At 36.7% G+C, this 12050-nt stretch overlaps 1 protein-coding gene across 2 annotated transcripts in view; it reads left to right on the top strand.

The window, feature by feature from the left end:
• The window catches only part of LOC111151041 (RAB3 GTPase activating non-catalytic protein subunit 2), a 93039-nt gene that overhangs the window by 58702 nt on the left and 22287 nt on the right, over positions 1–12050 (top strand). For both annotated transcript variants that reach the window (XM_022508759.1, XM_022508760.1), the window contains exons 19-23: positions 985–1112; positions 3585–3801; positions 4180–4277; positions 10807–10912; positions 11162–11322. In XM_022508759.1, the coding sequence (XP_022364467.1) occupies positions 985–1112; positions 3585–3801; positions 4180–4277; positions 10807–10912; positions 11162–11322 (710 nt within the window). The remainder of the gene's footprint in view (positions 1–984; positions 1113–3584; positions 3802–4179; positions 4278–10806; positions 10913–11161; positions 11323–12050) is intronic.

Below are 12050 nucleotides of genomic sequence, written 5' to 3'. Positions count from 1 at the left end.
TAACGTTGAGATTTTTTTCCCAACACATATTTAAAGCTGACTTTTAGAAAATAGGGAATTTCTTTAGTGTTTACAACTTGTTAGAAATACCTCTTTTAAAAACCATAGTGTGCTTATAAAGTTCCCCATCCCTCAGGACATTACCAAAATCTCAAAGTTTACTGAATCAGAATTTATCTTGCACTGGGCTGAGAGTAAGTCAAATATAACTATTGGAATTCTATAAAATCATCACCAGTTTCAAGTTCTACCCAAAATTGAGTTCCTAAAAATTTCACCTACTGAATATGCTAAGTTTTATTGTAGCTATACCAATTCTTGGAGGTAAATAAAGTCCCTGCCTTTTAAAAGAATAGTTGTTTTACATTAGATGGTAGGTACTTAAATTATCATGCAGGAATGTATTATATAGAGAGTATTTCTCTCTCTCTCTCTATCTCTCTCCCCCCCCCCGCTTTTTTTTTTAAAAGCCCGATTGATGGAGAATGTTAAGTAGAATTGTACTTCAGTCTCTTTGCCAGCCTCCCTTGAGGATAAATCTGTTATAGTCCAGAGTTTGTCCTTGAATTCTGGTATCCTTGTCCACCACGATAACAAGAGCCAGGCAGCTTTCTGTTCATCTGTCCTCTGTCTGTGAGCGGAATAGGCAGCGTATGAGTTAATGGGTGAGGGAGAATATTTTCAAAGCTGTTTTCAGATCATTTTTTAAAAATTTGAATATTAGACTAAGATAGCTCTTTTTTCTTTTTTTCTCCCCACCCTCCAACTACTAGTATGCCTTATGACACTTAAAAATTGGGACATTTTTCCGTGATGGAAAAATTATCTTTGTCCTAGTAATCTGTGGTAGCTTAAGTATTTCAGTATTTAATAGCGTAGCACATCAGAGAAGTACATAATACTGTGAATGTTAACGAAAGAAAGAACTTTTTATGAATCTATTAAATATATCTCTTTAATGTATTTTTTTCTTCCACCTTTCAGAGCTGGAGTCTGTTGACGAAGGATTGCTACAGTTTTGTGCCAATAAACTGAAATTACTCCATCTTTATGAGTCTGTCAGTCAGTTAAATTCTGTTGATTTTCATTCAGATACGCCATTCTCGGATAATGTAAGTAATTCTATTCCTCATTATACGAAATATTATATTTTTAATTTTTAATTTTTTTTTTTAAGATTTTATTTATTTGACAGGGAGAGACACAGTGAGAGAGGGAACACAAGCAGGGGAGTGGGAGAGGGAGAAGCAGGCTCCCTGCTGAGCAGGGAGCCCGATGTGGGGCTCGATCCCAGGACCCCAGGATCGTAACTTGAGCCCAAGACAGATGCTTAAGGACTGAGCTGCCCAGGTGCCCCTATTTTTAATTTTTTAACTGCTAGTAAAGAAGTAGATAATTGAGAATTTTTATGAAGGGTAAAGATGTTTTTTTGGTACAAGACCTCCTGCTGGCTCTCCATGCCTTAGTACTAAATTTATAGTATTTATGCTAAGATATTGCAGTTTATTGTTAATTCATTCTCACTATCCTAGAAGCATTTGATTTCTCTCAACTCACTTTCTAAGGTTGCTTCTCACAACATAACTGGACAAGATTTGCCAATTGAAATATATTCAGTTTACTGAAGTAGCAAAACTTTAAAGGAAAAAAAAAAGATTTTGCCAAACGGAAGACACTGGTTTTTCTGCGGTGCCATTGTGAACAAACTCATACAGCTTGTTCTCTTGTCTGCTACATAATGAAATACTTTTTAAAAGTTCTGTCTTACATGAAAGTGTTTAATTCTAGTAAATGTTCTATGTTGTCATTCTGTAAAACATTTAAAAAATGGCAGTGCCTTGTAATCTTCCTTACAGTGCGGTATTGCTTATTTCTAGGCATGTATGCAAAATTCTTACTTTTCATACAGAGAAATAGTTTCCATAATAGAGAATAGGGGGAAAGGTGGTCCTCTCTTTCCCTTGATTACCATGTGACTGTGGACAGGTTGCTTGCCTTAGGGTGCATGTCTTCCATTTACCTAAAGGAAAATTATTATGTAAATGATTTTAGTGATTTGTTAAGTCACTGATAATACTTATAAAAAAATTACCTGGTGTATCTGAAACTTAATGGACGTTTAACTTAGACAACTTTTATTTTAAATACACATACGTGAATAAAAATTTTTAAACAGAAAATTCGCTCTGTATTGGAAACCACTTACACATTCTAACATCTTTTTTATCCTTGGGATTATAGGTGCGTTTCATAAAGCATTTTAACAGTCTTCATAACATTCTGCGATTGCCATTATAAGTAACAAAGCCATTTTTCAGGATCTTTGTGTTTTTCTTTCCTCTTTAGCAATAGTATAAAATCATTTCAAACAATAAGGTTCAGGTGGACTAAATTATCTCTGCAGAATTGCCTTGATATTTCATAGATTCTTTTTCATAAGATCCAAGATTGCCTACCTCACCAAAGAAAGTTAAGTATATGTCATTAATAATCCCCTATGGAATTCATTTCCACTCAATAACCCCAGTACCATATGGAAAGATAAAAGAAAAATTACAGAATTTAAAATATAAGTTAGCTGATTGTTCTTTATTATTTTTTAACCTTTAAAGCACTTTGTAAGAACAGATATTTTGCTGTGACATTATTTAGATCCTTCCAAAAAAAAAAAGGTACAGGCAGTTTCTAGGCTGAATGGCTAATCTTGTGCATATAAAACAAATTCAAGTCTGGAATCATTTTTGTTGCTGTGGAACATAGTTCATACAAGCTCATATATAAATTCAGTATAGCATTGAACTGTTGGTGTGTGTTCATAGCATTCTGCAAGTTTACTACTTGCTTTTAGAAAACAACATTAAATAAGTAAATGAAAGCTGTATTCTTAAACAAGAGTAGTTTTATCATGTAGTGGGGTGGGGGGGTAGTTTTGCTTGCTATGGTGAATTTATGGTCTTTTAAGTATATATCTCTGTGTGTGTGTGTGTATCCCTAATTTAGAAAAATATTAGTAATATCAGGAGAGATTTTTGCACATAAGCTCTGTAAAAATAATTTGAAAGGCTGGCAAGATATATCTGTAACTTTTCCATCTCTGGATCCCTGAGAGCCACACAGAGGAGATGTATATGTAGATACAGTGAAGCTTGGTTTCCAGTATTTTTTAATTTTACTGTGTTTATGCTGCTCAATACATATTCTGTTTCAAATAGGCCTTTAGTTTACTTAGAATCACAAGAGTTGCAGTTAATACTCTTACAGTTTTTTTCTGATTCTAAATTAATAACAGCTGTAGTAAAATTTAAACATTTTAGAAGAGTATAGGGTATTCTCAAGAAATTGTATAAAAATGGTACTCTCAGATACAGTTTCAAGATTAGTTCAAATTACTTAATGTCAAATTCATGAATTTGTGGTAAGATTTTAAGCAGAGTACATTATAGCTACCACATTAATTAACAAGTCATCATTTGCTTACAGTTTTGCATTTCACTTCAGATATGATGGGGTTGACTCTTTTGGCAGAGTCCTAGGAAGATACGGTGTATCCAAACACTTTTTTTTTTTCCCCCTATTTTTTTAAGGACTTGGCTGTGTTACTGAGGCTCGATGAAAAAGAACTGCTTAAGCTCGTGGCATTACTAGAGAAGTACAAAGAGGAAAAATCCAGGACTGCTACAGTCCGATTTTCTGATGCTAAGGATGGTGTGTTACCCGTGAAAACATTCCTGGAATATTTAGAGTGTGAGAAAGATGCGGTCAACGTAAAGAAGATAAGTGAAGAGGAGTATGTGGCTTTAGGTGGGTGGAAAAATGAACTGCTCTGTGAATCCTGCCTCTTCTGGAGGAGAGCCTGGCAGGAGTTGATAGCATCACAGAGGTTCAGTATGTTTTAAAATTAAGCTAAGAAATTCATGTATATTTTTCAGTGAACAACGGATACTCTGGATATGTAGGCTCTATGTCATAAAAGTGTTACTGGCTAGTACATAGACTAAAGAGACAGTGTTAGACATGTAGCAGTTTGCCTTCTGCCTTAAAATCAAGCAAATTGAGCCATTAATTTCTTTTCTCTCATGCTGGTTTGCTTCTCTGGAGATCTAGATTGCAATTTAGGAAGAATGTTAGTCCAAATGGTAAGTAGCCATTGGTTAATGCGTTTTGCTTTTGTTTTACTAGGCAGTTTCTTTTTTTGGAAGTGTTTGCATGGAGAAAGCTCTACCGAGGACATGTGTCACACTCTGGAGTCAGCTGGACTGAGCCCTCAGCTGTTGTTGGTAAGCCACCTTCTTATCGCACCCTTCTCTTCCCTGCTCATGTCATCCAGAAGGGTCAGTCCTTTTTTTTTTTTTTTTTTTAACCATCGTCCAAAGCATATCATAGAACATAGATGAAAACCTTTCAACAGTGGTCAAAGAAATTTATAATCACCATATTTAATTGAGTAATATTATTTTATTTTTCTAATTCCCTGTAAATGGTAGCAGGCGTATTCCATGGTTGGCCTAAAATAAATTTTGAATCTGACAGGTATGCATGCATTTATAGTGGATTGTGGTCATCAGTGAAATTGATCATATTAGAAGTAAAAAAATCTTAGAGAACAAAATCAACTTCCTTTGGAGCAGTACAGAATTAAAATCAAACATTCCCAAACTTTGAGTATAGGTTAGGTTTTAGTCTCTGTGCTATAACAAATAGAAAACACAAGAATCATTCAGTAGAAAATGACAACTCTGAATGTTTGCCCTTGGGCACAGGATGCAGGGTGTGGTGGGGAGGGGTGACCTTGCCGTCCTCTCTCCTCTTTAACCCCTCACATGCAAACATAAACTCTCTTCCACATCCTCACTAACGTCGTACATATTGGCCATGATCTGGGCAATCTCCTTTAGGAGCTTGTTGACTGTGTTCATGTATGGTTTTAACTGAACATTTATATCCTTTAAAAACAGATTCCATTCTCTGTTACTTTGCAGTGTGTATGTCAGGAAGTAAGGCGGTTAAAGGTATGCATAGGTTGGTTGTACGCGGATGTTCATGAGTGGCTTTATTTGTAATAGCCCAAAACTGCAAACTACACAAATGTCGTTTGGTAGATGAATGGTTAAAAAAACTGGTAGTTCTTTACCGCGTACTTCTTTACCTTTTCCTCAACAATAAGACTAAACTGTTGATTCACATAATAACTTGAATGAACCACAAGGAAAATACGCTGAGTGGAAAAATGCCCATCTTGGAAAGACATGTGCTTGCATGGTTCCATTTTTGTGTAGCGGTCATGAAATAACACCGTTACAGAGATAGAGAAGAGGTTAGTGTTGGCGAGGGGTGAGGGATGAGTGCGGGGAGGGATGGGTGTGGCTGAAAAAGGTCCACACAGAGGAGTCTCTTGCTGACGTATAGTTGAGTGCTTGACCATGGTGATGTTTTTGAAAAGCTACACATTTGATAGAATTGCATGTACACACATATGGGTGTATGCATTATTGGTGAAATTTGAATAAGCTTTGGATTTTGCCAATGTTAACTTCTTGGTTATGATATTGTGTAAGATGCTACCATGAGGGGAGGCTATGGGAAGGGTGCATGGGATTTCGTTGTGCTTTATTTTTTTTCCCCCTAGTGAATCTATAACTATTTTAAAGTAAAAATTTAAAAAGAGAGCGGATAAGTATTATCCAAATTTGAGATGCTTAAATAAGATGAGTACAGAATACTTCTTATTTTTAAATTGTGTTTAATCAGCATCAAAATGTCTGCATTAAATCCGGAGTTCAAGAAACATTAGAAGAAAATGAACCTCAGATCTTACCTCAAGCCATATATAAAGATTAACTCAAAATGGAAAATAAATATAAGTCATAAGACTACAGAACTTACAGAAGAAAATAAGGAGAAAGCTTGGTTCGGGCAAAGATTTCGTAGGGCACAGAAAGTGCGAACAGAAAAACATATTGATCAATTGCACTTCATCAAAATTCAGAACTTCTGTGTTTTAGAACTGTTAAGAAACTGAAAGGCAAACCTTCCTTTTAAAACTTATATTTGATAAATGAATTGAATCCACATTAAGAAAGAATTCATACGACTCAATAAGACGACAAAGAATACAATAAGGAAAGTGGAAGATCTGAACTGTCACGTCACCAAAAAATATACTTACCCGTGGCAAATGCTCACGTGAAAAGTGGTCAGCATCTTTTACTGTTGGGGAAATGCCAGATAAAACCACAGGAGTCTCTTTCGCAAGAGGATGACCGAAACGAAGATGACTGATGGCACTAAGTGTTGATGAAGATGTGGAACAATCAGAACTCTCAGCGTGGCTAGTGGAAATGCCAACAAATACAACAACTTTGGAAAACTGTCCAAAAGTTTCTTATACTGTTGAACAGCAATTTACCATAAAATCCAGCAGTCTCACTCCTAGGTATTTATCTAAGAGGAATGAAAACATATGTTCATATAGATTTGAAATAAAATGTTAGCAGCATCTTTATTCAGAATAGTCCAAAGTACAAACAACCCAGATATCCACCGGCTGATAAGTGGTAAGTTATGGTACGTCCATACAGTGGGAAAAAAGTTAAGAAGAGATACACAGTACAACTGTGTAATAAATAAAGAAATGAATCTCAAAAGCATTATACTAAGTGGAAAGATCCAGAAACAAGACTGCCTACTGTATGATTTTAATTATATGAAATAGAGTGACAGAGCAGAGGGTGTTTGCTAGAGGATGAAGGTGGGCATTGGAGATTGCGCACAGGAAGCACAAGGGAACTTTGGGGGATGAAGATGTGCTTTACTATGTTTATGGTGTTGGCCACCCAAACTGAAATTAATGAACTTTATTGTAAATATGAATATATCATAATGTAATAAAGTGTTCTCTAGAAAATCTGACTATTTTAAATCCATAAAGCTGTGGTCTATAAGTATATTTATTATTGTGCTATAGAACTTATAAAATAGGTTGTAATTTTAAGTTCTTTTTAAAAATCATCTAACTCTGAGAGACTGTATTTCACTTATTCCAAATGATTGGTTGCTTTTCCTTTGTTTTCCTCAGATGAGTATTTTATAGTTAGATTTTTAAAATATTCTTTCAATAGCTGAATGCTTTCAAGCAGTCATGTAAATTTTTAAAATCCTACCATCGAGTACAGAGAAATAAGGCATTTTCACTGAAAGTGTGTAATTAATAGTTACGAATGGGAAGGGAGGGGAAACTTCTTCAAAAAACCCCAAAAAACAAAGCCCAAGAATTAAAGTAAGAAATTGAATGTACAATAAGACCGGCTTGTAAAAAAGTCTGCTTGGTCATTGTGGTCACATTGATCAGAGGAAATAGCTAACACTTTCAGCCTGTGAATAAGCCTCCTGGCCTTAGGAAGATCAAGTGCAGGGGTTTCGTGTACCCGTGTAGTAAGTGTGCATCTTGCTTACAGCCTGCTCATTCCCGAAGCAGTTAGTGCCAGGGCCAAAATACTAACAAGTGACATTTTTCTAAGTTACTAACTTACATTTTTTTTTAAAAAAAGAATAAATGTCTATTGTATTACATTAAAAGAGTGATAGACTTTTAGGAGTTAGGCATCTAAAAGTCATGAATAAAAGGTGTTAGGTCTTTCAACAAAATATATAAAATATATTATTGGTGTTATAAAGGCATTTGAAATGCTAACTCTTTTTTCCTGAACTATTTTATATGGTAATTTTATTGGAATTATGTTTATAAAGAAATTTGCTACTTATAATCTAGGTTTTGTGTGTTTGTGTCTATTTTTTTTTAGGTTGTGTGTATTGTTAAATTTGGAAATACTTCTAATGTATAATGCCTACCAATTTTTCTATAAAACTTACACTTGATTTAGTCAGTATTTTACTACATTAGCATAATTCACGACAACAGCCTGATAGTTTTTTTAGATGTTTAAATGTTTAAAACTATAATTTAATGTTTAAAACTGTAATTACTCTCACTGGAATTTTATCAAGTTTTAATTCTGTATACTAAAACAGACCTAATTTTTAGGAAAGACTAGAAAATAAGGCTCATTCAAAAAACTGACAAAGTAAGTTTCTTTTAAGTAGAGACAGGACTAACAGATGGCTTCTTCATGTTCTATCTGCCAGCATTTCTGCTGAGGGAAGGATTAAAACATCTGGGATGTTAATATTACAGGAGGAGGATACTTAGCAAAAAGTAAAGTTCATTAGGCATTAGACGCTTCTACCCAGAACCCGTGGGATTTTTCTCTCTCATTGTTAGGTACAGGTTTTTACCAAGTCTTAGATACTGCTCGACTTAGAAAAGAGGAATTAACCAACTTTCCTCTCAAGGTTTCTCTTAATAAAAATCTAATACTCAGATACCATCTGGTAATATGTCAGTATGTGACATTTATATGTGAAACAACATAGTTTACATTTATAATATGAATATCCACATTATGAATAATATGTGACATTCTTTGCTGTGATGTATTGAAAGGATATTTTGTATTTACTAGTTGTAGAGATTGTTATCTTCAGTATACTTTTCTTTCTGTTATGTGTGTCTATGTGTATATGTGGTATCTTAGCTCTGTATTCTCCTCTTTGATTATTTTTCTCCTTTTACCTTAATTTTTCCTAAAAATTAAAAAAATCTATTGCTTATGAGTGATTCTAAATTATGTCATCTTGTTCCTATAGTTCCCGTGGCAGTCTGTATTGCATTCTGACTTTTTACATGCTAACTAAAACATAACTGATTGGATTTTTAAAGTTAATAAAAAACAAGAGGAATACCCGCTGGGTTATAAGCAAAGATTACCTTGCTGCATGAGAGTTAGAACAGGGCTGACCTAGAGAGAGATAGAAGGAAAGTTAAATAGAACAGGGTTTTTTGTTTTAGAATTTGCTAAATAAGGGTGGTGATGGGGGGAATGGTTAGTTGGAGAGAAAAATAAAAGAGTTCATAGTATGACGGGGAATTCAGGCCATGGCATTCAATTCGTCTAACTCTTTGGGTTGTCCATCTTTTTGAGCATTTTGAAACTTTGTTGCTGCTGGAAAGATGAATCAAGCTTTGAAAGACACTAAACCCATAAGTGTGTTTAGAAACCTGGAGTGCTGGTAAAATACCCCTGGGCATATATTTTTTGCCTAAAATTAATCAGAGTGAGCCCAAAAGATAAGTCCTCCTGCTCCCCCTCATTTCCTTTTGGCTTGCTTTCATAGCACATATGTGCCCAAAACACTGAGAGTAATTTCCAGTTGATTCTGGAGTGTCTTTGTTGCCTATCCAGGCAACTCATTTCTGTAGCCTGCCTGTAAGTAGCAATGTTGTGTGAGGTAGAGGGAATAGCCTTGATAAGTGGATAGAGTCAGTCAAAACTTGGTGGACTATACAGGGTGTTTGTGTGGCAGGTGGAAAGCACATGGTATAACATGAGCCCAGTTTTATAAAAGCCCCATGTCGCTCCATAATGCTGTCTGTATAGCTGCACTTAGGAAGCTGCCAGAGGCTTGGCGCCTAGTCTGCCCTCGGTAGCCACCAGCCTTTGTTGTTGCTAGCGTTGTCATTCTCTTAGGAATGTGCAGGCAAATATGAAAGCACATACGTGGTTGTAGAAAAAAAAATAGGTTTCTGGATAGGATGAGGTAGAAAGGAGGCTGACATAGGGAGAGAGGTAAGAGGGTTAAAAAGAAAAGGGAGAAATAAACTCCTTTTAAAAGCATGTGTGTGTATTGTTTGTACAAATTATATGTACAGTCTACACACATGTACAGTTTTTTAAAGAGAAAAAAACACGCATATTAGGATCAGGCAGATCTTGGTTGAGACTTCAGTCCTGACTCACTAGCTCTATGGTGCTGGGTAAATTACTTCTTTTCATCATTTGTAAAATCTGGGAGACCGTGCCTGCCACGGGATTGTCGGAATTGGACAGGGTGATGCCCGGCAAGTACTTCCGTCTCCTGGCCCTTTGGTTGTTCTCCCAGTTTCCTTCACACATGACTTCAACTTCCTACTCTTCTTCACTTTTGAAAAGTATTTATACTACTATATTTAAACTGGTAGTCAACCTTTTATTTTCAAGCGTTTGTTTTTGACTTCAACGTGAAGGTCCCGCAGAGTTAACGCTAACCCAGGCCTTTCGCAAACACCAGTACTGACAGGTGCGGTGCCATGCCATTGAACTTCTCATTATCCCAGAATTATCTGTGTGCAAATTTTGTACATCTTAAAATATTTCAGTTCTAAGTAGATAGGCTGGTTCGTAGGCATCTTAAAAGTCACTTATGTTGACTTAAATGTTTTTGCTTATAAAATCTGTTTCTCTTGACTTATTAGTGATTTAAAAACTAGAATCCGATAGCTTTACTTATCTGTTCAGCACTGCCAAGTTCACAGTACCTTGTGGCCAGTGTGGGGTGAGGTCCACAGCTCCGCGTCCTTCCTTTCCTCCTGGCAGCTGAGCGCCTTCTTGCCAGTCTACGGAGATCTACGCTAACTCGGTAGTAGTAACCTTTCTGGTACTTTGCTCCCTAATCAAGGCTCAGCCTGGAAAGTGGAGCTTAATTAACCCAAAGAAGAGACGGAAACGGTGAAAGTTACAGATCTGACAGATACGAAGAATCTCTTCAGTGGACAGGGTACCTTGTTGTGTCTCTCATGAGAGGCGATGTAATGAGCAGCCCCTCATTTCTCACCCTGAAGGACTGAATCACTCGTATACACGTCTATGCTCTCTTGAAAAGTGCCACATTTTGGTTTTTTTATTACTGAAAATTATTTAAATTTGATTTCAGTCTCTGCTCCTGAGTGTGTGGCTTTCTAAGGAAAAAGATATTTTGGATAAACCGCAGTCTGTGTGCTGTCTCCATACGATGCTGTCCCTTCTGAGCAAGATGAAAGGTAAAAGGCTGGGGGCTGCTGCAGTTGCATGGGCCTTGAGACGCTGCTGCTCTTGGAAATGACCTGAGCTGAAAGCAGATGCTTAACCCACTGAGCCACCCAGGGGCCCCATGGATTTAATTTCTGATTCAGAAATTTACCAATCTATCACAGGGGAATTCATTTTCAACATTATGTTTAATGTTAAAGGTCGAACAGAAAGAATCAACAAGCTCAGGCTTTCTTTTAACTTTCTCTTTTTGCCCATAGTGGCCATCGATGAGACCTGGGATTCCCAGTCTGTGTCCCCATGGTGGCAGCAGATGCGCACGGCTTGTATTCAGTCTGAGAACAACGGAGCTGCTCTGTTGTCTGCACACGTTGGGCATTCCATTGCTGCACAGATCTCAAACAGTATGACTGAGAAAAAAGTAAGTCGGCGGGTGGGGGGTGTACCTGGTCTTGGAAAGGTTGGATCTCTGCCTGTCCAGTCTGCTTAGGGGCTGCTTGTCCCTGTCTGGACTACAGTGTCTTTGATGTTATGGAACATCTAGAGTTTGAAATATGTGTCCAGCAGATTCTCATTTGTCTTTCTGGGAGGGAGGGGTGCTGCCCTTAACTTGTTTGTTCAGATGACATGCATACTGAATTTTGCCGTCACCTCGTACTTTCACCTTGAGGGGAAAAGTATGGCAATCAGAGGGCAGAGGTCTGGCTCTCGGCCAGCAGCTGGTGATGTGTGATGAGTCCCTTAAACATGAGTCTCCTGCTTCAGGTTCTTCATCTAAAGGAGGTCAGGGTTAGACTGCGTTATGTCTGAGGTTCGTTATAGCTCTGGAGTTCTACAATTGTATTTATTACCCTCCCCCTTTTTATAAACAGAAGTTGTTTTGGCATGGGGTGTTGAATGACTTGAATAAAAGTTTCCTATTGACCTTTTGCTTTGTGGTTTTTTCCTTGTCTTTTTAAAGACTCAGATTTATTTTTTTAAAAAAACAAACATCTCTTATATCTCATGGTAGATCAAATTTTTTCTGGGGAACGTTGATTTAGTTGGATGAGTCAGTTAAATAGGCCTGTAGCGATTCACTTAACATTGTCAGTCTCAGTAGTTCATACGCTAAATTTAATGTTACTGGCCTAAGATGTTTATGATAAT

The sequence above is a fragment of the Enhydra lutris genome, unplaced genomic scaffold, assembly GCF_002288905.1.
Source record: "Enhydra lutris kenyoni isolate GAN:26980312 unplaced genomic scaffold, ASM228890v2 scaffoldscaffold25, whole genome shotgun sequence".
Taxonomy (NCBI): domain Eukaryota; kingdom Metazoa; phylum Chordata; class Mammalia; order Carnivora; family Mustelidae; genus Enhydra; species Enhydra lutris.
This window is presented reverse-complemented; position numbering and strand designations above follow the sequence as displayed.